General features: G+C 40.8%; 4 protein-coding genes and 1 long non-coding RNA gene across 9 annotated transcripts; 3 read left to right on the forward strand and 2 right to left on the reverse strand.

The window, feature by feature from the left end:
- Nucleotides 1-4948: 4948 nt before the first annotated feature.
- Nucleotides 4949-9547, reverse strand: LOC103995973 (glutathione S-transferase zeta class). Of its 2 annotated transcripts, XM_009416750.3 has the most exons (9): nucleotides 9212-9545; nucleotides 9031-9087; nucleotides 8834-8919; nucleotides 8637-8708; nucleotides 8027-8080; nucleotides 7835-7910; nucleotides 6425-6486; nucleotides 5830-5889; nucleotides 4949-5305 (listed from the first exon to the last, which is right to left on the reverse strand). In XM_009416750.3, the coding sequence occupies exons 1-9, from the start codon at nucleotides 9294-9296 to the stop codon at nucleotides 5201-5203; spliced, it is 657 nt and encodes a 218-aa protein (XP_009415025.2). In that variant the 5' UTR covers nucleotides 9297-9545; the 3' UTR covers nucleotides 4949-5200. The 2 variants fall into 2 exon arrangements, with proteins under 2 accessions (XP_009415025.2, XP_018686256.2); XM_018830711.2 differs by lacking the exon at nucleotides 5830-5889 and having other exon boundaries at nucleotides 9212-9547.
- Nucleotides 9548-9711: 164 nt separating this feature from the next.
- Nucleotides 9712-10668, forward strand: LOC103995969 (22.0 kDa class IV heat shock protein). The gene is made up of 2 exons (XM_009416745.3): nucleotides 9712-10096; nucleotides 10196-10668. The coding sequence occupies exons 1-2, from the start codon at nucleotides 9832-9834 to the stop codon at nucleotides 10531-10533; spliced, it is 603 nt and encodes a 200-aa protein (XP_009415020.2). The 5' UTR covers nucleotides 9712-9831; the 3' UTR covers nucleotides 10534-10668.
- A 692-nt stretch (nucleotides 10669-11360) lies between these two features.
- On the forward strand, nucleotides 11361-17239 carry LOC103995968 (zinc finger BED domain-containing protein RICESLEEPER 2). Of its 3 annotated transcripts, none has more exons than XM_009416742.3 (3): nucleotides 11361-11729; nucleotides 11892-11947; nucleotides 14564-17239. In XM_009416742.3, the coding sequence occupies exons 2-3, from the start codon at nucleotides 11943-11945 to the stop codon at nucleotides 16566-16568; spliced, it is 2010 nt and encodes a 669-aa protein (XP_009415017.2). In that variant the 5' UTR covers nucleotides 11361-11729; nucleotides 11892-11942; the 3' UTR covers nucleotides 16569-17239. The 3 variants fall into 3 exon arrangements, with proteins under 3 accessions (XP_009415017.2, XP_009415018.2, XP_064978789.1); XM_009416743.3 differs by having other exon boundaries at nucleotides 11361-11663; XM_065122717.1 differs by lacking the exon at nucleotides 11361-11729 and adding an exon at nucleotides 11785-11809.
- Nucleotides 17240-17957: 718 nt separating this feature from the next.
- On the reverse strand, nucleotides 17958-21816 carry LOC103995967 (uncharacterized). 2 transcript variants are annotated; one of them, XR_672553.3, is made up of 4 exons: nucleotides 21487-21815; nucleotides 21269-21347; nucleotides 18708-19985; nucleotides 17958-18506 (listed from the first exon to the last, which is right to left on the reverse strand). It is a non-coding gene; the product is annotated as an uncharacterized LOC103995967 (long non-coding RNA). The 2 variants fall into 2 exon arrangements; XR_010489621.1 differs by having other exon boundaries at nucleotides 17958-19985; nucleotides 21487-21816.
- A 2593-nt stretch (nucleotides 21817-24409) lies between these two features.
- Nucleotides 24410-26057, forward strand: LOC135618440 (acyltransferase GLAUCE-like). Its single transcript, XM_065119309.1, has 2 exons — nucleotides 24410-25073; nucleotides 25155-26057. The coding sequence occupies exons 1-2, from the start codon at nucleotides 24453-24455 to the stop codon at nucleotides 26031-26033; spliced, it is 1500 nt and encodes a 499-aa protein (XP_064975381.1). The 5' UTR covers nucleotides 24410-24452; the 3' UTR covers nucleotides 26034-26057.
- Nucleotides 26058-26216: the final 159 nt, after the last annotated feature.

A 26216-nucleotide genomic window follows, 5' to 3' on the forward strand; every position in this document is an offset into this window, starting at 1 on the left:
TATATATATATATATTTATATATTTATATATATATATATTTATATATATATATATATTTATATATATATATATATATAAATGATATATAAATATAGGCTTGAAGAAGTTCGACTGTATATACGTCCGCTTATGGGCGAAGGTTAACCCAATTGGAAGAGGTGGAGGGGTCGGCAAAGGGGATCGGTGTCGAGGGAAGGAGAGAGGAGAGAGAGCGGAGAGCGGAGAGCGGAGAAGAGGGGATGGCGAAACCGTTGGGATCGACGGGGGAGTTCTTCCGGCGGAGGGATGAGTGGCGGAAGCACCCGATGCTCGCCAACAACCTCCGCCACGCCACTCCGGGCCTTGGCATCGCCCTTGTCGCCTTCGGCATCTACCTCGCCTGCGAGGCCGCCTACAACCACTTCCGCCGCCCTGAAGATCACCCCACCACCCACCACTGATCGTGGAACCCGTGAATGATGCTCGATTCCCACTGATTCCTTGAAGGTCCCCTCGCTTTCTTCCCTTCCGTTTCCTAAAGATCCGGTTTTGTGCGAGAGATTTGTTGTTTATTGGTTTGTTGATAGCTCTTAATATCGATTATTTTCGAATTTGATTCACTGACCAGGATTTTCTTGTCTTTTTAGGTTTTAGGTGATTCTTATTGATCGATCGTGGATTTTGTTTGCGTCGACTTCGTTTCTTGAGCTGCCATGTTGTGTTTGTTTGGTGCCTGATTTGTCTGTAGCTAATGCTGCAATCAGAGGGAAACCAGAAATGATAAGTTCAAGAGTAATTCGAGACGAAATGTTGTATTTTGGATGAATTGGTTCTTCAAGTGGACTTTCATATGTATGACTGGAATGAGCGTTTGAGCTCTCAAGGTTGTCTGATCTGATCCTTATGGTTATGACTTAACGAGTAATATTAAATTTTATCGGTGGTTAGTTTTTGGTAAATATGGTGGCCAGTTTCATTTGTCTTTGGAAAGAATATGTTGGATGTGAATATTATCTTTTGTATAGATTTCACATTTACTCAATATCTGGGTCTCTGATAAGTCACCAAATTATAACATATGTTTCTGTGTGATACCACACTTTTAAGAAAACCAACATGCTTGTTGGATTTTGTTCATGTAATAACTTGTATTACCATTCAACATGAAATCAATAGTATGTCCAAAGTAATGTCTTTCTGGAAATGTTATTTAGTTTTAGAGTACCATCAAGAAAATTCCAAAGAGTGAGCCTTGGAACATTGGTGATATTGCTTCTTTGGTTTTAGTGATAAGGTTGTGTACATTGACTTGCGTATTGAGTCACCCTTTTTCAATCACGAAACATTAAGCTACTTGATGTGGGTTACATGCCATAACTGAATAATTGTGCATGTATGATCACGGGAGATCTAGAGTTTGTTTCTCATAATTTGTTGGTGAGTATGTGTTTCAGGTGTTTTCTGTTGACCCACCCTTCTTGTTCCAGTACTGATGGTAGATGTGGTCGTAGAGCTCAGTAAAACATTTGGAAGATCCTTAAAATATTCCGATCATACCTCTTTCCATTTGCTGCTTTTACTTTGTACTTCCCTGCAGACCATCTGCTAGTTATAGATGAAGTACACCATCTGAATATACAGATCCTTTGCAACTATCCTTTACCTGCTGAACATACCAAATTGAACAATAAAAAATCAGAGAATCCTCCATCCACTTTTGACTCAATTTGGACTTGAATTGGAAAAAATAAATTCCAATATGAGGGGTTATCGTATCGGGTTGTGTGTATGTCACCCTGTCAAAAGCATCCTTGCTAGGATATGGAAATGGCAAATAAATCTTGGTCATCAACATCTTGAGAATTTCTTTGTTTGGTAGATTCTCATTTAAGCATGATCATTTACCTTAGAAGTGCGTTTTATGCCTTATGCCTTTGCATCAGTTCCCGGAGACCATGGTCCCTGGTGTGCCATTGACCTTCTACAAATTTGATTCATTTTCTGAAGATATTTGTGTTTTGCTGTTGGAAAAATCTGTGAAAGTGCAGAAGTTTAGGTATCGTTAGAAGAACCTTCATTGGGATGTTATAGTGTTTCTTATTGGGGTTTCAATTATGGGTGTAAAACTATGGGTTACCTGACCCCACAACAAAGCCTACTTTAGGTTCTGCTACTATTCTTTTAAGATCCGATCTTCACCAGGAACATGTCATCCTTTTTTCATTTTGATTCCGAGCACTTTTTTTTTTTCTTTCTTTTCTTACTGTGGTTATTTTTCTGTTTTTCATTTTATATTAAGATCTGTTTTTATTCTTGATTATGTCAAAATATATTGGTTCTGTAGTCGATCTGGAATAAGCTGGTTTAGTTATCTCCAAGATTGCTATTGTATCTGAGGGTGAATATCATTGCAATCTCATAGGGGTTCTGAGGGTGATGCAAAAGTATGTCTGAATTTTCCAACGCTGGATGATACAATTAATTGATGACTTGAATTATGGTCATTTATGGTGACATAGTCCTAAGATGATAGACCAGTTTTAGAGTAGAAAAAGTCGAAAGTTCTAAGAGCAATAAAAGAGAAGAGATCAACAAGAAGGGAAGAGGGAATCCTCAACCAAGGATATTTAAGAATTCATGACTTTTACTCACAAATTTATTTGTTTCTTGTAGACATCTACATAAAGGTCACTTATACTTCAGTGTTAAAGGATTGGACTCATAATGAACGTAAAACTAGTTGACACTATTGTCTCAGAAGATGACTTTCAATCACCTTTTAACAGCATAACAAAATCATCATAAAAAGTTAAAAACTAATAAGACTAAGTAAGTAATTATAGGTAGGACATTTCTGGACTAGGCTGGTTTGATTTGAAATATGACTCAAATGACCTTTTGAAAACCTATTTACGTCATCAGTATCATGATGAGGTTGCTCTTTTGTGGTGTAGGTGACCAAGGTTCAAGTTATCTAGAGGATCACATGAATTAATGTGTGACTATCCCCCTCCTACATCATTCACATGTTGGTTATTTTAGTACATATAAATGTGTTTTTATAATTTACAGGTAGGAGTTAAATCCGATGCCATCAACTTGTGTCTCTCACTAATGGGGCGTTGTATCGAAATCCGTGATGCCAGAAGCAGTAGTAAGAATCCTCTTAAGCTTCAGGCATTGACTACTTTAATGGATCATGTGATCTCTCTCTCTCGAATCCTTTGAGAAGCACAAGACAAATTGTGCATCACAACAGTCAGTACCTGTTTCTTCTGGGGGCGACAAAAAATGTTGGAGAAAATACAGGGAAGCAAAACCAATCGACCAGATTACCTCTAGATCACAGAATGATGGGAATGTTTTAGGATGGAAACTTCTGCCATAAAGGCCTTTCCCATTTCTCAGTGTGCCACAGTAGGCCATAAGAGCCGCCGCTGGATGTGCAGTCACTTTGATACACCATTGAATATATGCATTCCATGTGGTGTTCAGGATCATGTATCCACCACCTTGTTGATCACACTTCCCCATCTGAATCCAGCCAGTCCCAATAGAAATTGGTACACAGTCTTTGCTTTTGCTAGCAGAATCACTGGAATCAAGATTCATCTCATGTTTCTGAACTAAACCCATTACCAAGTGTTCCTGTTCCATAACTTATTGTTCAAGTTTTCCTTTACTGTGGATTTTGCCACCTTACGTTTTTGTTTTCGTTATTTATTTCAGATAAATGCTTGACAGTTTGATGATGCACATCAATCTCTTGTTAGACACTTCTTTCTGCACTTCTGTCTTATTCTTTTTACTGCTCTCTTTCCTTCTAATTGTTTATCAAGGTAGCTTGTAAACTGTAATCTATCAAACTGGCATTCTGGTATCTGGGCCATAGTTTGGTTTGGCTTCAACTCTTTTCAAAAGTTATGTTGCATTTATCAGTGTGATGTATGCAGCCTCTTCATTATCCTTTTTATGCCCTGCACTTGGACTTCTGTTTGGTTAGTGTTTTAGAAGAACTTAACCCTCTGAAAATTTGAATTGTTCCTTCTTTTTCTGTATATGCACTGATTGCCTAATATCCGGTTACCAGGTTTACAGAAGAAACTCAGCCAGGACTTGTAGCACTCAAAGATGCAGCAAAGAAGCTGATCAAGCTCAGCCTCGGCCTCAGACCGCTAGAAAATGCAATAAAAGACTCTCAAGAGAGCCTGATAGCAAAGGGCTACCTTGCTCCACCTACTGGATAAATCCAATTCTGTTGATCTTTACCATTATGGTCATGGAATTAACCGTGTTTCATAAATTGTTAGTACCAGTGACTAAGATCTTTGTTCTGAAAAAATAAATTTGGTGTAGTTCTTATTTCAACTTGGAATTCTGTTTTACATGCTTGACTTGCCATTAGATTGGCACAAAATGTCCCCCAGAGCTCGAGAGTATTTTATATCTCGAGTTTCACTCAGCTGATGATAGCAATGACTTCGAAGGGTATTTTGGAACTGAGAAAATTAATTTATAAGGTTTTCATTTCATCTCTTTGTTATCATTTTTTGGATTTTGATAACTCCTAACAAAACTCCAAATAAACTAAGCTAAGCGTAGGAACAATTGGCAATTGTTGCTGTTAATCTGCCTAATGTTAGCAACTTATCATTCATAGTTATCAGAGCAAAAAGAAAGAATAGGAAGAGGGAGAAGAGGCGAAGGAAATGAAAGGAATTAGAAAGAGAAGTTTGGAGTAAAGAGGGAAGTAGAGACTGACAGGAATAAGAAGAAAAAAAAGAAAAAAAAATTTATTATAACTGAACCTGCAGTACAATTACAAGGTTCAATGATCAATTCCATTCAAATAACTATGGCTACAACTCAAACAATCATTTTTTCCATTTCCTCTTCTTTGAATTGTGAGGTTGTCAGATGTCAGATGTTATATGTCAAAGTTTAGCATTCATCAGTAATTTTCAAACATTACTTAGAACTCAAGCATTTTATAGCTGTATCTAAACCTGGTTAAATCAGAGGTAAACTTCACATTTTGATACTACTTTGTGTGTTCCTTCTCAAGTAAACTCTAACTTACAAATGTTCCAGGCGTAGTTGATTACACAACCAGGAGCAATTGGAGTAATGTGTCAAACACAGCAGAGGATGCAACATTATAAGTAGCTTTATTTTCATACTTTAGCTCCTTCCAAAGTAAATCCAGCAACAGAGAGATCCTTAGGATGGAGAAGGCTCATTGGGCTGCCGCTGTGGGAGGGCAGCTTGGAAGGCAGGCAGTTTGTTGTATGCATCGTTCAATCTGGCTAGTGTAGGGTAAAGAGACTGCATTCATGATAAAGAGAAGATATAAAGAGTCATGGATGAACATGTAAGCTATGAAGCAGCTTTCAGCCGAAAAGAAAAATACTGAATTCAATGTCGAAAGTTATTCAGGAAGAGAGTGCTTGAGATTCATATTTTAGGACTCATCCCATTAGTTTTTCACCTCTGATGTCTCTTCGTCATGCCAAAAAGATTTATAAAAGGATGTTTTTGGTTAAAAACTGGTTTTCACCTATGGGACTGTGAAACCAAGTTCGACAAAATCTGAGCCAAGTTCGACAAAATCTGAGATTTGAGTTATTGGATCATGTAAGTTTTGGTGCTTAAGTGGTAGTTCTTGTCTGTTATGCAAAAAATGACACATAAATGGTTTCAAAACCTGGCAGATAGATTGAATAAGGTTAAATGTAATGCCGGAAAGCAAAAGGAAGAAGAGGATGAGGAGATCTGATGGATTTCCATTAACTTTGATCAAAAATTTCAATATTTTATTAAAGCAAAAAAACTTATGCAACATATAATACCATGTCAATTTGGAAGCGCGCTAATCCTGCATAGATCTGGGGTGCCAGAAACACGTCTGCCTGCGCATGACAACAATAAAGTGAAATTACTTTATTTTAATTTGGAAAACCTGAGAACAATTACAGTTGCAAGCACATGAACCGTGATTCAACCCTGCAATATGCTAAATTACAGGACAAAGAACGGCTTGTCTCTGGATTCAGATATGCTAGGGACATAAGGACATAAATCATCAAAACATCACTATTGCTTATGATCAGGCAAGCAGATCTATGCCAACTGCTGAAGCAGAACTCAGCTGGTTCTAACTTCCAACCACGTGGACTCGACAATTGACAATCATTAGTGAACACAATGCAGACACTTACAAGAAAAGGAACAAGTATAGCACAAAAAGTAGTTGCTCAGAATGCATTTTTATGCTTCCATGCATGCATTTTAAACACACATGCAAGAAAAGAAAATTCACTTAAAACCTAAAAAGATTCCAGAAAATTACTAAAAACATGTAACAAAACACCAAAATGACAACACATAAAGCAGCAAATTAATCGGCTATAATTATTTTTATCGCAAGGCTACTGTTGGACTAACCAGCTGGACCTCATCCCCGGTAGCATATTTGCCAGCATGCTCCTTTAAGAGTTTCTCAAGTGCTGAAGACGAACAAACAATCAAACTTAAGAATAGTTTACAGAGAAACTAAGAACACTGTCAGAATAAAAATTCAACTAACTGACACTTTCATTGTCATGCGACTGCAGGAACATCAAGCATTAGGTGTTTGAGTGGCAATAATTGCAATTGGTGGTGCTGATGAGTCAGACACTAGTATGAATGCAGTTGTAGGGCTCCTAGGGTAGGTAGCAGCACTAGTATAAGGCAACCAATCTCATCCCCTAAGAGGCATTAGGTGTTTCCTCAACTTATTCAATAGTAGACAAGCATCAAATATCAGTGATATTGACCCTATAGGCACTAAAATAATGCAGGGTCCACAATGCCTCTTTATAAGAGAAGAAGATGGATACTGATCTAGCATATTTTGGTGAAATTCAATTTCAATCGCATCCCTCTTAAGACAATTTGGGACACTTATTATAGACTTGTGATATCCACCATCTAGAAAGTTTTACAATGGTTTTGGGATTTCTATTTGAGATTATAGGGAGGCATCTTTAATGATGAGATCAAGAAAATTCATACATGGTCAAAGTCTTTTAAAGAGTAGTAAAACCTCTACGATATGATCCTTGTGTATAACAGCTTGTTGAAATCTGCTAGGATGAACAATGATTTTCTGGCGTATAACATGAGGGTCTTCTTTCACAGGTCCTTTAATGTGTTAGATCAGGTTCATCACGTGAATTAGATTTGAGGGAGGCAGTAATAGATGAAACTGGGGAATGCAAAATAGTTTAAGTGGTGACTGGTAATGACTAATTTTAAGGAAGCAAATGAACAACTGATTGAAAACATGACTTTGTAGCCATTACGTACAGCAAAATGTATCGACTTAATGATAGATTGGTTATATCTCACTGATTAATGGGATAGTGGGAGAGGCATAACAGACTATGGTTTGAAGTCTCATGTACTAGACCCATACTAGCCCCGGCTGGATTGATACAGGTCAGGTTTGTACCATCATGCCAAAACATTGGATGCCTGTATATGTCGTGGTACTGAGAAGGGTGGGAAGAGAAGGAGAAGGAGAAGGAGAATAAGAAGTAGATGAGGAGGAGGAGATAAAGAAGGAGAAGAAGAGGAGGCAAAGGAAGAGGCAGAGGTGAAGTGCAGGAGGATGAAGAAGAGGTGGAATAGGGGTATTAGTTTGATAAGCAGGGAGGATGACCATTTGGTTGTGCAAAGCACCACAGCGATTGGTAACTAGCATTGGTTTGCAAAGAGAGTCCATAAACAGATTAACATATTCTAAGAAACCACCAGTAATAAAACCTATTATCTAATACGGAAGGCATTAATTGCAGAGTAAAAAACAACCTGCAAATCCTTTATTAATATGATTTTGTGCCCATGTAAGTTTCTCATCAGCGTTAAATTTGTTCTCAATAAATTGCTGCAAATTCACAAGCAGGAAACAACGAGTATTATCATTAGAGTTTTCGAAGATGAATAGCATATATCTTACATAACAATGACATTTTGAAAAAGTAGGTACAGCTTTTCATTTACCAGTACAGCAAGATTCTGAAAAGGTTGAATACTCGAGCTGACTATACTTGCTGCCTGTAAAAACAAATGGCCGCAATAACCATTGAGATTTGCTAGAACTGAAAACAATGTAACTTTGAACAATAACTAAGAGCAGAAGATAATTCAAACTCATGGGACAGATATTGCAATATATACGTAAAGAGTGAAAAAATATTCAAACTGTGTTTGTGTCCGAAGGGTTCATGGGGCCAGGACCAAGGCTTATCTTTCACAGAAAAATGCACATGAGATATACCAAGATGATGAATGCGAAATACAAAATTAATGTCATCCTGTCGAAACAAGGATTGTGTAATGAGATGTTCATAAAGAGATTCCATATGAAATCGGAAATCACAAAAGAATGAAACAGAAGAATAATAAGAAGGATTATACTAAGTTCCTCTAAGCTATATGTTATGATACTATAACTCAAACAAACCATTAATATCTAGTCTTCAACATGAACTGCAAAATTTTATTTTGTAAGCATAGGATATCTCACTAGAATACAGTGGGAAAGGGTAACATATACCAACTAGACACCTAACCGTACCACGAAAGGGTATCATCTACCTAGGAAGTTCACCTGGAGATTGAGTGCTTTCTTTTTTGGGTCTTGAGGGAGCAGGGGATGCTGAGGGTACTTGTCTTCTAAATACTGCACAAACCAATGCAACACCTTCAATTAGCAGATGCGAGGACCAAAACAACCATCACCCAAGAATCAGGCTCCAACGGGTTCAGCCATAAAACAAATAACCGGAAAAAACATCTTTTGCTCACCAACATGATTGCAAACGAGTCACCAATTACCGTATCCCCGTCTACAAGCGCCGGAACATAGTTCATCGGGTTGAGCTTCTCAAATTCTGGATTCAAGAAGAACAATCAGTGCAAGAAGCGCAGGGGAAACAATAAAAAAGAAATTTTGGTCACGCAATAATTGTTGCCAAATCCAAAGAAGGTATTCGCTCTCCGACCTGGATCGAAATGTTCGCCCTTCAAAAGATTCACAGCCTTGTACTCGTACTCCAACCCTTTCATTACACATAAATCAGAAAACGTGACCGACGGCGTCGAATTCAACAACCAAAGAATAAAACAACAGTTAAGTTTTCAGCGCGATCGACGCGTCACGCTAGAAACCCTTGAAGGAAGAACCTTTGATGTTAAGGACGATGAGGACCCGCTGCGAGCACGAACTCCACCAGTCGGAATACAGCGTGAGCTTCGCCGGCTCCGCCATTTCCTAAAAGATCAACCAAAGAAACGCGAGACAGAGATAGAGAGGGACGATGATGATGACGACGATGATTCGGAGGAGATACGAAGACTCGCTCACGCCGGCCGATGTATTGGTTAAAAGATATGTTTCCAGCAACGGCAACTCGGTAGCAGCACATGGACGACTTTACGGACGACTTCGATCACGACCACGGAATTCATGAGTGGGTAAGGTTGGATTCGCGTATGGGGATTTGACGTACGCCCTTAAGAGCCCCAACACTGAACCGTCTCGAACTCTCTTTAGTACCTTCCTACATCCTCCAGCTGAGCTCGCTCGAACCTTCCCGTCTTCCCTAGCGGCCCCTTGATGCCGCCATGTGTCCGATGGCGGACCCCAGTCCTACCGGCCTATATAACCGGGAGACCGCCCGACATCGGCGATACGGTAAAAAAGCATTCCCTTACTTTGCTACGAACGACACGTTGCCAAGGGCACAACTCGCGCTTCTTCTTCTTCTTCCTCTTCGTCTTCTGGCTTGCTTGATACGACGGCGATGAGGTCCGCCTTCTCCGCCGCGCTTCTACTACCGCTGCTGCTTCTAGTGCCGGTTTGGTTGGGCGCGACGCCGTCTAGCGGCTCGCTGCTGCCGTGGCTGGACCGGGCGGGGAGCCCGCTGTCGGACCGGGTCCCCGACCCGTTCCGCATCCTGGAGCACATCCCCTTCGGCCTCGACCGCGACGACATGGCGGTCGTCACCCACGCCAGGGTCGATTGGAAGGAGACACCCACCCACCATCACATCATGATCGACGTCCCCGGTGAGTACCTCTCTCTCTCTCTCTCTCTCTCACACACACACACACACAAAGTAGCAGCTGAAAAGATGATGATGACGGTGGGTGGGTGCATACCTGCAGGATTGAAGAAGGAGGAGCTGAAGATAGAGGTGGAGGAGAACAGGATCCTGCGGGTGAGCGGCGAGCGGCGGAGGGAGGAGGAGAAGAAAGACGAGCACTGGCACCGGGTGGAGCGCTCCTACGGCAAGTTCTGGCGCCAGTTCCGGTTGCCGGACAACGCCGATCTCGACTCCGTGAGCGCCAAGCTGGAGGACGGTGTGCTGACGGTGGCGCTTCCGAAGCTGGCGCCGGAAAAGATCAGGGGCCCCCGGGTGGTGAGCATCGCTGGCGGAGACGACGCAGGAGACAAGGAGAAGGTTCAAGGGAGCAGCAGCGAGGCCAAGAAGGTGGATCTCTGAAGGACCGTTGTGCTGTGTGCGTCTCCTGTCCGCTTACATCTACCCATCCATGTCGAGTCGAGAGCTATCAAATAATGCCAACATAAATAAGCGTGTAATGATATGTGCGACTTCTTAAGCTTGGTCTTCATGCAACGTTGTTGAGCCTATCTAAGCAACGACAGTCGAGGTTGACATTAACATGAGTAGATGAGATCAATGCACCATTTCAGATTAACCAATCCTACTCGTAGATGACTGCAATGCAATTCTGCAGTGGAAGTCAACCAACATGATCTTCTCCGCTTTCCTACTGCCGCAACAGCTCATGAATCCAACGGAGGCACGAGAGGTGGGTGGAGCGCTTCACAAACAAAGGGTAGACGAAGAGCATGCAAGATAGAGAAGAGAGGAGAAATATCTGGGAGGAAGAAGGAGATGGACAAAACCCAATGTTCTGAGATCTCACTGTCCCTTTAACATTCCTTTTGATCTTTCTCTGTTCGAAGTTTGGATGAACATGAGTAGATCAACAATGGCTTTTAGCAAACCTATAAATTCTATTACATCGAAACCAATGCAAGATATTAGTGCTTAGATATATAAATTCTACCTTCAACTCCACCAAAACTCAATCCTTATTTTCTCATTGATCATGCAAAACAAAAAAAAAAAAAAAGGCTAAGATTAAAAGAAATGTTTAGCTCTAATTGTGTCCAAATTTCTAATTTAATCGCCAATCGGGTTCAGCTCGAACCGGGTCGAACCAAATCAATTTCGCCAGAGGATCGGGTTGCTCGAACCGGGTGGGTTCGCAATGGGGTATAAAAGGAAGGCCCACGAGTGGCCGGCCCATGGGCAACCACAACTGGCTCTCTCTCCACCTCTTCGATCGCGGCGCCCGGGACCTCTGCCGAGCTCCCTCGCCACGACGGCCCAAACCCTAGCCCTAATCGCAGTCCCAATCGCAATCCCGACCCAAATCGGGCGGCCCCGTGCCGCGGCGCCGCCGTCCGATCGCCGGCCGATCTGTTCCTCTTGCTCGGTTCGACGCCGCCGGAGGGCGGAATTCCTTTGGTTCCTCTCTCGTTCGGTGCCTCTACCGATACCCCGCTGACAACGTTGTCCTGCCTTTTGCTAACTTGGTGGTGGTATAGTTCACCTCCACCTCTTTCGGTTGCGGATTAGTTGTCGAGGCTTCATTTTGGGTCTTTCATGTGAGTTCGTGAGTAATTTTCTGATTCCTGTATAGGAATTTCTCGGTGCCTTGGTTTTCTTGTCGCCTCTGTTCTATCTCGTATGGTGCTTCAGCTCAAAATTTGTTTGTTGGGGTGGTCACTGGTTGTTGATGCGATAACTATGAACTTTTTTCTGTGCAGTGAGTCTGAGCATCTCTGGCATCTGTAGGTTCTACTCCTCCTTGATAAGATATGAGGTATTCTCTTCTCCTCCAAGTTAATTGTCGTTGTTGACGTTGAAGCTGGTGGTGTCAATTTTTCTAAATTAAAAAGATTCGTGCTTGCAGTGTGCTGTTTTATTTATGTAGTTGTCATTTGTGTACCATTTAAATGGTGTCTTGATGACCATGTATTGTTGCTCATATGACTATTACAAAGTTAAAAGTTGATAAACTCTTTTTTTTTTTGGGTGAAAGGACTCATAATACTTATACCAAAAGATGCTAATATATAATAAAGGTACATGAATAGTCAATCAGTTTGCACGAATATTATTTTACTTTTAATGAATAGTGATAAAAATGATAAGTGTCATGGTATAATGGCTTTGTAATAATAAATAATAACTTGGCTATTATTTTTACCCCAACTATTTTCTTGCAACTCAATGAGATTAAGGTCTGATCAGGATTCTTTGTGTTGGATTGACCCCAAAAAAAATTAAATAATGAAGATCTGGATATATTTCATTTCAAAGAATTAGAATTCAACTATTAAGAAGTCAAATAAAGGTAACTGGCACTTGTCTTGCTGATCTATCTTTTTTTATTATTTCTTTTGGAGTTCTTCCCCTCTTTGTTTGTCAAATGATTTCTTGCTGGTCTACTGACTTCCTTTTACCCTTCTTGTATAACTGGTGGAAGCCTCTTTGATGTGAGAATTGAACAGAATGGGCTGTGAGTCCAACCTAGGCAATGCGACTGAGGGATTGGACACATTCAGTTCAACCTTGATTCTTGATCAATCCCGATTGAGATCAACTGAACTGGGATGGGATTGGCTGATTTGGTAAATATGAATTAGACCCCCATGGATTTGTTATATGTTATGATGGCCGTTAATCACAAAAAGAAATTTGATAAATGGATCTGTCCAAACTCATTGCAAGCAATGAAGAAAAGGGAATCAATAAGGAATGTGCTCCAATTAGTATTGGATTTTGTGCTGTTAAATTCTACTAACTCATGTTGGGTTCCTAATTCTATTTGGTAATATCAAATGTCATAATTGGTTCCAACCAACAGTAGTAATCATTTCCATGGTTTTTAAGGATAAACAGATTATATTTGGTCTGGGGTCATGTTAGTTAGGTCTGTTGAAGAAAGAATGCAGCTCATGTTTCACTTTCGTCAGATATTGAATTAGATACTTGTGACTTGAAGGCTTCTTTTAATGAGATGAGTTGCATTAGGAGCCATTTCATGTTATATCTGTAATCTTTTCTTGTCCATTACATTCTTTGCTATCTCTCTGCCTACATAAATTTCTTTTTTCTTTCATTCTAAAACCCATCTGCATGATGCTATTGTCATTGAAGCTGCATTGTGTAGTGTGGTTTAAAGTGATAGTAGGGTCCTATATGGACCTAGAGTTGATATGTTATATTGTGTTAATCTCTTGTATCCCTTATAAAAAAAATTAAAAGAAGCAAATAATGGTTCGATCACCTATGTCCTTTTAGGGATGTAGAAAATCACCTCTAAGGTTTATGCAATGTCATAACCGTATGATGGATGTTCTACCAAGATGTCACATCTAGAGGATGAATATATGAAAATCTTAGGGATCATACAAGGATCAGATGTTAGTGATACCTTTAGTATGCTTTTCATTTTGCAACTGTGTCAATATAACCGTAGAACTTAATTATTTGTCTAGTCTACTAATCAGGTAAGCATGTATTGTCACCTATAAACAGGGAGTTGTGACGAGTTTTGAAACTAATTCCAAATTTTTGGTCAAAGATATCTTCAAATAGATCTTAATTATATGTTTTTGCACATGACTCTACACTTCACCATTGATCTTTAAAAATGTAGGGAAATAAATTTTGAATTTTCGTGACATATATAAAAATGTTACTATGTTAGTATTTTCATGTGATACTATTGATAATTTTCTGATAAATATATCATACATATTTATAAAGAATGTCTTTTTTATCATTGATTTTATATAATTTTATTTCTTAGATTCATATTCATTCTTGTAACCATTGCTTTCTTTGTGATTAGGAAGATTTGGTAAGTTTCGAATAATATAGACATAGCCTCGTGCACTGGGTAAGTCTTTTTTCAAACCATAGCTATCTTAAGGAACGTGATGCAGAAAATTCTTTTAGCATACAACATATGGATTTTCATTCTCAATTTTCAAATTTCCTAATAGCTTGTTAGTTTATTATTTTTATAATAAAATTAATTTTTCATGTGATCCCAATCCCCTTGACCTAATCGATCCTGAAATTGATCGTATGATCTATAATTGAAAGTTTGAGTTGGTTTACTGGAAGTTGACTCAGTTACATTCAAAAATTGAACTAAATTGCACTCATCGATCACAGAATCGATCCAAAAAGTCCCTAATTTCAATTGGGTTTGGTTCATGGGATTTTTTGTCATTTAGAAAAAAAGGCGTCCCCAGGTAAAACAAATAGGGGGGCGTCATCCGGTAAAAAATCAATAGTGGAGACATGTCCCGGTAAAATTGAAGTGCTGTATTTTTATCAAAATCCTCCATCCAAAATTGAAGTGTCTTTAATAGCATTCATTTTTATTAATGCAACTTAATATATATTATTATTATTAATGTAGTATGACAGGAGGTAATGATAATGGACCAGTCGACACAGAAACACCACTGCCAACTACAAGGCGCAGGAGAAAGAAGTCATCAGTTTGGGAGCACTTTACAATCGAAGAAGTCTCTGGCGGATGTACGCGAGCTTGCTGCAAACTGTGTAAACAAACCTTTGCATACAGTAGTGGGTCAAAGATAGCAGGCACTAGCCACCTCAAGAGACATATCGCTTTAGGTTCCTGTCCCAAAATAAAATATCAGAACAAACTGGCACTTGCTTCGGTGGCAAAATCCGATGGAGATACCCCTGATCCACCCAAAAGACGCTATAGGTCATCTGGTTTTTCAAGTGTTTTTGATCAGGACCAAAGCTATGTGAATCTTGCTAGGATGATCATTGTGCATGAATATCCACTCGATATGGTTGAGCACCCTGCCTTTGTTGCTTTTGTTCAAAGTCTCCAACCGCAGTTTAAGATGGTTGATGTGAGTACTATTGAAGGAGAAGTCTTATCTTTATATCAGAAGGAAAAACAAAACCTCATGCAAGCCTTTGTAACTATACCTGGAAGGATCAGCCTGACAATAGGTCTCTGGACAACCAGTCAGACTCTTGGATACATTTGCCTTACCGGGCAATTCATTGACAGCGACTGGAAGTTGCATCGAAGGATGCTGAGCTTCATGATGGTATCTTCTCCTCATTCAGAAAATGCTCTTAGCGAAGCTATTGGTGTTAGCCTTTCAGATTGGAATATGAAAAGTAAGTTGTTCACGATCACCTTGGACAACAACTGCTCATCACACGACATCTATAGTGCAAACCTGAGGGACCACCTCTCCAACAAGAACATGCTCATGCTGAAAGGACAGTTGTTTGTTGTGCGTTGCTATGCCAATATCCTGAATGTTATTGCAGAAGACGTGATTGCTTCTATCCATGGTATCATATATAACATCCGTGAAAGTATAAAATTTGTGAAAGCTTCTCCAGCCCGTGAAGAGAAATTTGCTGAGATTGCTCTACAACTTGAAATTCTCAGCACAAAAGCCCTATCTCTTGATGTCACGACACAGTGGAACACAACTTACCTCATGCTTGTAGCTGCATTGGAATATAAACGAGCATTTAATTTCTTGGAAACATGTGATGATAACTACAACGAAGCTCCATCAGCTGATGACTGGATGAAGGTGGAAGTCGTTTGCACATACCTAAAACTTCTGTATGACTCCGCTAATGTCGTCATGGCAACAGCAGATCCAACCGCAAATATATTTTTCCATGAAGCATGGAAAGTCCTGGTGGAGCTGAATAGTGCAACATTGAGCGATGACACTATGGTCAGCGGCATAGCTAATGAGATGCATGAGAAGTTTGACAAATATTGGAAAGATTGCAGCCTCATCTTGGCTCTTGCTGTGGTTATGGATCCCCGTTTCAAAATTAAGCTTGTCGAGTTCAGTTTCTCAAAAGTTTATGGTGCAGACTCTGCCAGGTATGTAAAGTTGGTCGATGACAGCATTCATGAACTCTACCTCGAGTATGTTGCCCAGCCACTTCCTCTGACTCCAGCTTATGTGGACCAAGGTGAGGCCAACCACATCAATGGCAATGACAGCAATGTGCCCACGGTGGACGGGCTTCAAGACTTTGATATGTATCTGTCTGAGTTATCTGTGAACCAGCCATCTAAGCCAGAGATAGACCAATATTTAGAAGAGTCACTTGTGCTACGGATCCAAGATTTTGATATCTTGAATTGGTGGAAGCTCAACTATCTCAAGTATCCAACGCTCTCAAAGATGGCCCGAGATATCTTAGCTATCCCTGTATCCATGGTTTCAACGGGCTGCTCCATATTTAGTTCAGGAACTGGAAGCAGAGTGCTTGATGAATACCGAAGCTCTTTACGTCCGGAGACGGTGGAGGCACTTTTCTGTGCGAAGGACTGGCTCCAATACTTGCCCACCATGGCAGAGCCACCATCCACCGCTATAGTCAAAATGGAAATCTAGGATGACTATAAATTGTGGCTTCCTTGTAGCATTATGTATCGTTGCAAATGTAATGTGTGCCAGCTTTTATGTTTCTAGGACACGGTAGGTTATCCGTCCTAGTGTAGTGTGGTGTTTCCCATTTGAATGTTTATTGACGCCCAGCTAGAGTTATCTCCCAAGATGGTCACTTACTTGATGCAGCGGTCGCCCTGCCATGCCATGCCATGCCGGACTCACTTCAAAGTACTCTAGAGGTGGCTGCTTTGGTCATTCTTGGAATCATCAGTCAGTGGGTGACTATTCCAGATAAAAGCTTATCTGGTTTAAGTGTCTGTATGATGGTTGTGCAAGTGATGATCGGAGAAGATCAAGTTGATTTCCACTGCAGAATTGCATTGCAATCATCTACGAGTAAGATTGGTTAATCTGAGATGATGCATGCAGCCAGTGATTCTTCGTAAGATCAGAATTGCATTGCCGCTCGAGGAACTCAGGTAAGTTTTGTTTTGGTTGTCTTCATAGATCAGCTTTTTGACCTTAATCATGTATGTGCATTGTTTAGTCAACCTACGGTTGGCTTCCATGCCAACTTGGGAAGCATATGTTAGTTAACATATGGTAAGCGTATGTATGTATTATTTATAAAGATCAGATGGGGTAGGGACAAGACTACTACATGTTATGTTTTCTGTTTTGAGTCCCACACACGAAAAATTGATATATGAGAGTTTGGTCATTTAAACATTTGTAACCAGGTTTAGGTTCATCGATTGAGTTACAATAAATATCTCTATCTAAGCAAATCTAGCATTACGCATTAGGCATAGTGAGAGATTCGAATAGATCAAAGAAGGAGACCATGAGCACTTTTATGCTTGAACCCAGTCAGTCCTCTAGATTATTTTAGTATATGTATATATATATATATATATATATATATATATATATATATGTGACTGTCCCCCTCCTATATATTATTTTAGTATATATACAAATGGGGCATTGTATTGGAATTCCATCATCCCAATAGCAGTAGTAAGAATCTTTTAAAGCTTCAAGCACTGATTATTTTTTTGATAAAGAATACATTCTCAACTAATCATCCATATCATGCACAAAAATCTAAATAATATTATATGAAATATTTTGCTCTCTTTCTCTGTCGTAGAATATTTTATGAAATATTCCATGATGTATAGAAATTTGCTTTCTCTTCGTATAATATTTCATAAAATATTTTACTTTTTATAGAAATACATCATTAACATAATAAGAAGAAGAAGAGGACTTACCTTTTTATTTTAACCACTTGTGTCTGCAAAACCTTGACTACTTTAATAATGGATTCTGTGATATCTCTCTATCTCTATCTCTCAAATTCTTAGAGAAGCACAAGACGACAAATCGTGCATAACAACAGTCAGTAACTCGAATTAAGCATAACAGTCACTAACTGTTTCTTCTGGGGGCCACAAAAATGTTCGAGAAATGAAGGGAAGCAAATCCAATTTACCAGATTACCCATAGATCATAGAATTTCTAATGGGGCTGTTCTAGGATGGAAACTGGTGCTATAAAGACCTTTCCCATTTCTCACAGCGGTTCACTCACTTGGATGATACACCATTCGATGAGGTGTTCAGGAGGATCATGTAACCACCACCTTGTTGATCGATCACACACACTTACCCATTCGAACCCAGCCACTCCCAATAGAAATTGGTACACAGTCCGGCTTTTGCTGGCAGAATCAATCGCAACAAAGATTCCTCTCATGTTTCATAACTTTTACAATGAACTTGCCAAGTCCCTGATAGCAAGAGGTCACATTTTTTGAGAGCAGGTAGGTACATAGTCCCGGGGCATCCATTCACTTCAACATGGAGGGGGAAAACCCGAGAAAGAAAGAGATCATACGCTCCATGATCATATTATTTCCTTTGATCACACCGCAACCTACAAAATGAACCATATTTGTGAGTGAAAAACAGACTTTCAAAATAATTGGAAGTGATCAACTTCAAATATGTCTAGCATTTATCTGAAATAATTAACGAAAACCAAAAATGTAAGGCGGCAAAACCCACAGTAAAAGAAAACATGAACAAAATTCAACGTGTAAGATAAAACAACAAAAATTAAATGTGTAAATAAAACCATGAAACTAATGATATCTCGGTCCATCTTTGAGAGCGTTGGATACTTGAGATGGTTGAGCTTCCACCAATACAAGATGATATCAAAATCTTGGATCCATGGCACAACCTGACTCTTCTAAATATTGGTCTCTCTCTGGCTTAGATGGCCTGATTCATAGATAACTCAGACAGATACATATCAAAGTCTTGAAGCCCATCTGCCGTGGGCACATTGCTTTCATTGCTATTGATGTGGTTGGCCTCACCTTGGTCCACATAAACTGGAGTCAGAGGAAGTGGCTGGGCAACACACTCGAGGTGGAGTTCATGAATACTGCCATCGACCAACTTTACATATCTGGCAGAGTCTCTCAACCATAAACTAACTTTTGAGAAACTGAACTCGACAAGCTTCAGGATATTGGCATAGCACCGCACAACAAACAACTGTCCTTTCAGCATGAGCATGTTCTTGTTGGAGAGATGGTCCCTCAGGTTTGCACTATAGATGTCGTGTGATGAGCAGTTCTTGTCCCTGGTGATCGTGAGCAACTTACTTTTCATATTCCGATCTGAAAGGCTAACGCCAATGGCTTTGCTAGAGTATTTTCTGAACGAGGAGAAGGTACCATCATGAAGCTCAGCATCCTTCGATGCAACTTCCAGTCGCTGTCAATGAATTGCCAGCTGAGGCAAATGTATCCAAGAGTCTGACTGGTTGTCCGGAGACCTATTGTTAGGCTGATCCTTCCGGGCATAGTTACAAAGACTTGCATGCGGTTTTGTTTTTCCTTCTGATATAAAAGATAAAACTTCTCCTTCAATAGTACTCACATCTACCATCTTATACTGCGGTCGGAGTCTTTGAACAAAAGCAACAAAAGCAGGGTGGGGTGCTCAGCCATGTCGAGTGGATATTCATGCACAATGATCATCTTGGCAAGATTCACACAGCTTTGGTCCTGATCAAAAACACTTGAAAAACCAGATGACCTATAGCGTCTTTTGGGTGGATCAGGGATATCTCCATCAGATTTTGCCACCGATGCAAGTGCCAGTTTATACTGATATTTAATTTCGGGGCAGGAACCTAAGGCGATATGTCTCTTGAGGTGGCTAGTGCCCGCTATCTTTGACTGTATGCAAAGGTTTGTTTACACAGTTTGCAGCAAGCTCGCAAACATCCGCCAGAGACTTCTTTTTATTGTAAAATGCTCCCAAACTGATGACTTCTTTCTCCTATGTCTTGTAGTTGGCGGTGGTGTTTCTGTGTCGACTGGTTCATTATCATCACCTCCTGTCATACCACATTAAGAATACTAACATATATTAAGATGCATTAATAGAAATGAATGCTATCAAAGAAACTTTAATTTTGGATGGATGGTTTTGATAAAAATACAGCACTCTCTAATTATTAGAATGTTTGGCACATAACCACTCTGAAATTCCACTTTGCATGCATTCCACTACGAAGTTCATAATTGCATATAAATAAACCCTCAAAATGTGTTGTAATCATATACCCTCAAGAGGATCATAATAATGATCTATTAATGTATCATCCAACACCATAAACAGAAGTTAGCAATAGCTAACTTCCTCCTTGTTTGTAAGGTGGAACAAGGTAGCCATGAATGCCTTATAGTGTTGTCAAAATGTGCTCAAGCATTCGCCTAGTCACTTGGGTGCTCCCTAGGCACTTGGGTAGTGTTGTCAAAAAGTGCTCAAACACTCGCTTAGTCATTCGAGTACCCTCCTAGGCGCTCTAGTGGCAAGGCAAAGCCCAAGCACTTCAAAGGTCTCTAGATAAAACAAGAATCAAGGTTGAACTGATTGTGTCCAATCTCTCGGTCACATCACCTAAGTTGGACTCACAGCCCATTCCGTTCAATTCTCACACCAAAGAGGCTTCCACCAATTATACGAGAAGGGTAAAAGGAACTGAGTAGACCAGCAAGAAATCATTTGACAAACGAAGAGGGGAAGAACTCCAAAAGAAATAATGAAAAAAGATAGAACAGCTAGGCAAGTCCAAGTTACCTTTACTTAACTTCTTAATCGCTGAATTCTAATTCTCTAAAATGATATATATCCAGATCTTCATAAATTAATATTTTGGGGTCAATCCAACACAAAGAATCCTGACCGGACCTTAATCTCATTGAGTTGCAAGAAAATAGTTGGGGTAAAAATAATAGCCAAGCTATTATTTCCTATTATAAAGCCATTATAGGCATGACAGTTATCATTTTTATCACTATTCATTAAAAGTAAAATAATATTTGTGCAAACTGATTGACAATTTCATGTATCTTGCTTATATATTAGCATATTTTGGTATAAGTATTATGAGTCCTTTCACCTAAAAAAAAAAAAAAGAGTTTATCAACTATTATCTTTGTAATAGTGAGATGAGCAATAATACATGGTCATCAAGACACCATCTAAATGGTACACAAATGACAACTACATAAATAAAACAGCACACTGCAAGCACGAATCTTTTTAATTTAGAAAAATTGACACCACCAGCTTCAACGTCAACAACGACAATTAACTTGGAGGAGAAGAGAATACCTCATATCTTATCAAGGAGGAGTAGAACCTACAGATGCCAGAGATCCTCAGCCTCACTGCACAGAAAAATTTCATAGTTCTGCAATCGAACAACCAGTGAGCACCCCACGAAACAAATTTTGAGCCGAAGCATCAAACAAGATAGAACAGAGGCGACAAGAAAACCAAGGCACCGAGAAATTCCTATACAGGAATCAGAAAATTACTCACGAACTCACATGAAAGACCCAAAATGAAGCCTCGACAACTAATCCGCAACCGAAAGAGGTGGAGGTGAACTATAGCACCACCAAGTTAACAACAGGCAGGAGGACAACGTTGTCAGCGGGGGATCGGTAGAGGCACCGAACGAGAGAAGGAACACAAAGGAATTCCGCCCTCCGGCGGCGACGAACCGATCAAGAGGAGCAGATCGGCCGGCTGTGCCGCGGCACTGGGCCGCCCGATTTGGGTCGGGATTGCGATTAGGGCTGGGGTTTGGGCCATCGTGGCGAGAGAGATCGGCAGAGGTCACGGGCGCCGTGGAGAGAGAGGCAGTTGTGGTTACCAATGGGCCGGCTGCTCGTGGGCCTTCCTTTTATAGCCCATTTCGAACCCAACCGGTCCGAGCAACCTGATCCGCTGGCGAAATTGATTTGGTTCGACCCGGTTCGAGCTGAACCCGGTTGGAGAATAAATTAGAAATTTGGAGAGATTTAGGGCTAAACATTTCTTTTAATCTTAGCCTTTTGTTTTTCTTACAATTTGTAATTTTCTACAAGCCATTATTGATCCCCTCAGTGTTGGAAACTCTCAAATCAGTTATACAAACAAAATATATATTTTTCATAATTTTATAAAAAAAAATAAGGCTGATGTGTGAAGTTACTAAGAAAGATCAATAAAATATTTCTATTAATGGACGAATAGATATATATTAAATAGAAAATAAAATGATAATATCAATTGTTCAGTTAGACATTATTAAACCAATGAGTATTAATGGTACAAAAAGGAAACAAAGAGACTTATTAATGGTGTGGTTATACAGCCTATTTCCAAATATTCTTTCCCTTTGATATATATATATATATATATAAGATTTTTCTCTTGGTGGCCCTCATTATGGTCATCCTTCAACACAAGCGGAAATATGTGATATTCTATTTCTTAGTAGTTGGATAAAAGATAAAAATATTCTATTGAAGGAAATCTTTTCTTTTAATTTGTATAAATAGGAGAGGGAACATTTTAATGTATTAAAGTATTTTTATTTCTCCAATAAAGCTTCTTCAATAATTGTTCTTATCTTCTATTATTCTCTTCAAATCCTGTCTCTACTCTTTCTTTTTCCAGTGTTGTTTTAGACTAAATAGTCTATTTTTCTCTTTCCTTATTCAGATGGATTGTGAAGATGAGGTGTTCTATTTCTGACAACTAAGACTAAAGAGCCGTCGAGATGATGAAGCCACTAAAATGCGGAATGACATCAACCCACAGCATAGATAACATGGCGATAATGTCATAAAGTAGTATTGTTTGGGAGGACATTTTTCCTAATCCTCGAAAATGACTTGTTCAAAGTCTTCTGGTAGAAACATGAAGTCTTCATAGATTTTCTTCTTTTCTAGTGCCTAATTATGTCTCGATTTTGACTTTATACGGTACATTTGAATTTTTCTTCACATTATGAGAGGATGTTTTGGGCTTCTTGAATTTTTGATCATTTATTACTGTGAATGCTTTTGATGATGAACCTATTACCAAACGAAGCAGACGAGATTTCTGCGAAGAAAATTATTGTTGCCACTGTTATTTTGTTTGATAATGATGATTCCATGAGCATGTTCTTCTCGCTGCAAATCCAATGACCATGGTGAACAAGAAGATGAACGTTTCCATGCTTCGATGGACACCGCCGAGCTTAGATCTAGTCAACTAAGTTCTACACTCAAAGACATCGATGCATCGGTTTCCAGAAGACCACGTCGAAGCAAAAGGAATCGACTTGTCCCAGACGTCTGGTCTGTGAAGATGCCATCGAGCATGCAGCTGATACATTGTGTTGGATCGTGGAGAATTTGGTATCTTGCAGAGCATTCAATCAATCCGTGGAAGTCTACATGAAAGAGAATTTAGTGAAACCCACTGTCAGCAACCTACCTGCTACTCGTGTACAAGTTTGAGCATGGCGTACGCATCGGTTGACGGCGAGTGGGAAGCATTAAAGAGGAGGGGGGAAATCTAACGCATGCATAGTTAGACTTTGCCAAGCAGTCCCAATATCACAGCGCCATAGTGACATCTGCTGGGGACAAATCGGATGCTACGTGAACCTTTGAATTCGTTGACGATAAGGTTGGTGACAAAGATACTCCGAGGCAAAGGATACCATAATTTGGTCTCTTCTTCTTTGCAATCAATTAATGGTTTTGAAAGTCTCCAGCCTTCGGAAGATGACTCTTTTTTGGGAAGAATCTGCGAAGACTCTGAAGCATGGTTGATTTGGGTTCCACAGGTGGAAGAATCTTGATCGATCGATACCATGGACGTGTGCTCACCAAATCAGTAACACATGGATAGATTGGGTTGAAGTCAATCGAATAGCTGCAACTTGAGCAGCTCAGCCCACCATAAATAGGCACCCTTTCCTGTAGCTCATGCAACCCAAGCATAAGGTTCTCCTCCTTTACACACTTGCTCTTCGGTGAGTGAGTAGGCTCTCCTCTTCTGCAGTGTTTGGTTTCTTTTATGTTGCTGTTGTTATGTTGTTTGTCCAGTATATCATGTGTTATTCGTGAAAGGATCTTATGGCAGGTTCACTGTTCTTCTTTATCATGATTAACTCGCAAAGAACCTGAGGGATTTGATGGCCTTGTTTCTTCATGCTTGACCTAACATATGACAGACAGATGGTCATGTCAAGCTGCCATGCAGTAACCTAGTTTTGATTCATCGCTGCCGGAAAGGTTGTAGACTTTTCTTGTCTTGCATGGCTGTGCAAGCAGCAAGTGATAACTATCCTTTACATTTTATATGTTACGTTCTGTTCTCAGATCTCTGTGTCGTTTTAATCTTTCTCCGTTCGATGTTTGGATGAACGTGAGTTTGATCAAAGGTGATTTTTATGGGCCGGAAAACTACTCGATTCTTATGACATAAGCCACTGTAATCGTGCCAGTTTCTGAGGACACACGAACAAAGAATGAGCGGGTGGCAATCGAGGACATCGCATCGAAAGGATGATGTTGCTGTTCTTTGTTTACTGAGGAGACAATTCTTACGCTATCATGTAATTTTTGTGCAGCAGTTGGATCATCTTCATCTTCTCTGCTCTCACACCACAGCGGGATCATCCATGGGCTGTGTGTCGACAGAGATCGCGGTTTCCTTGACGGAGCATGATGTCGAACGAGGAGAAACATATGCTCTGCTTTCTCCGAGAAATCCGATGCCCTTGAAGACGATCCATCTGTCGAACATCGACCAGACAGCAGCTTTCCCCGTCGAGACCGTCTTCTTCTACGAGACGACGCCGGACGGAGCAGAGTCCACGTTCGACATCATCGAAAGGGTGAAGAGGTCGGTGTCAGAGGAGCTGTTGGTCCCTTACTACTTCATGGCCGGGAGAGTCCACTTCAACGTCGAAACGAAGAGGCTGGAGCTGGTCTGCAACAATGCCGGCGCCCTGTTTGCCGGTGCAACGTCGAGCCTTAGCTTGAAGGAGCTCGGCGACCTCTCCACGCCGAATCCGTCGTTCCAGCGTCTCGTTCTCCGAGCCGAGGAATTCGGCAGCCTCACTGAGACTCCCATCTTCACGATCCAGGTTTGGTCGTGCACTCACTCATGGAGTTAATGTGCCAATTCCATCTATCACCTCACTTGCCTTCCTTCTCTCTCTGTGAAGGTGACTCGATTCAGATGCGGCGGGTTCTCGATCGGTTTCATGACGAACCACAGCATACTCGACGGGAAATCTGCAGTCGAGATGCTGGGCAACCTTGCTGCCATTTGCAGGGGTGAAGAGCCGAGGAACGTGAAGCTTCATGTCGATAGATCCTGTATCCGGGCAAGAGATCCACCACAGATACAGTTCGAGCACGCAGAGTACATGAAGCCGACGGAAGCCAGCAGCTTGGTCTCCCCGGACCAGCCATCTCCATCCTCGTTCGTGTCGATGCTGTCCAAGAACTACGAGTACGAGGTGGCGTCTCTGAGTCTCGACATGATCGATGGCCTCAAGGAGAGGGCCACGGCCGGGTGCTCCAGCTTCCAGGCGGTGGTGGCTCACCTGTGGAGGGCGAGAACGAGGGCGGTCTTCGATGACCCATCGGAGACCTCCTCGGTGCTGTTCGCCGTGGACGTCAGGTCGAAGATGACACCGCGGGTGCCGGATGGGTTCGTAGGCAACGCGGTTATCATGGCCATGGCGAGCGCCAGGGTGGCCGAGCTGACGGAGCAGCCGCTGGGCTTCGCGGTGAAGAGGGTCAGGGAGGCGATCGAGCGGGTGACGGACGAGTACATCAGGTCAGCGGTGGATTGGCTTGAGGTCAACAAGGGAATGCCCGCCATCGGCCATGGCAACTTCATCGTGTCAGCTTGGTGGAAGCTGCCATTCCATGAGCTGGACTTCGGGTGGGGGAAGCCGATCCACGGAGGGCCAGTGGTGAGCGTGATGCATGAGTGCGTGCTACTGCTCTCGGACGGCAAGGGGGGCATCAACATCTGGCTTGCACTGGAGGAGGAGAAGATGAAGAGCTTCTTGAGCTATGTGTACGAGCTGTGACACCAATGCATGGCTGCAAAGCTGGTGTTGTCATCACAGTGCGTAGGCATCAAATGCTAGGAATACATGTATGATATGAAGTTATGCATCAAATGCTTCTCCTATCTTTGCAACTTATAATAAAAGGACACAGTCATGATGCTTCACTAAATTACTTTTGCAAGCAAAAGGAGTAGATTTTTA

This window comes from Musa acuminata, chromosome BXJ2-8 (genome assembly GCF_036884655.1).
Source record: "Musa acuminata AAA Group cultivar baxijiao chromosome BXJ2-8, Cavendish_Baxijiao_AAA, whole genome shotgun sequence".
NCBI classification, from domain to species: domain Eukaryota; kingdom Viridiplantae; phylum Streptophyta; class Magnoliopsida; order Zingiberales; family Musaceae; genus Musa; species Musa acuminata.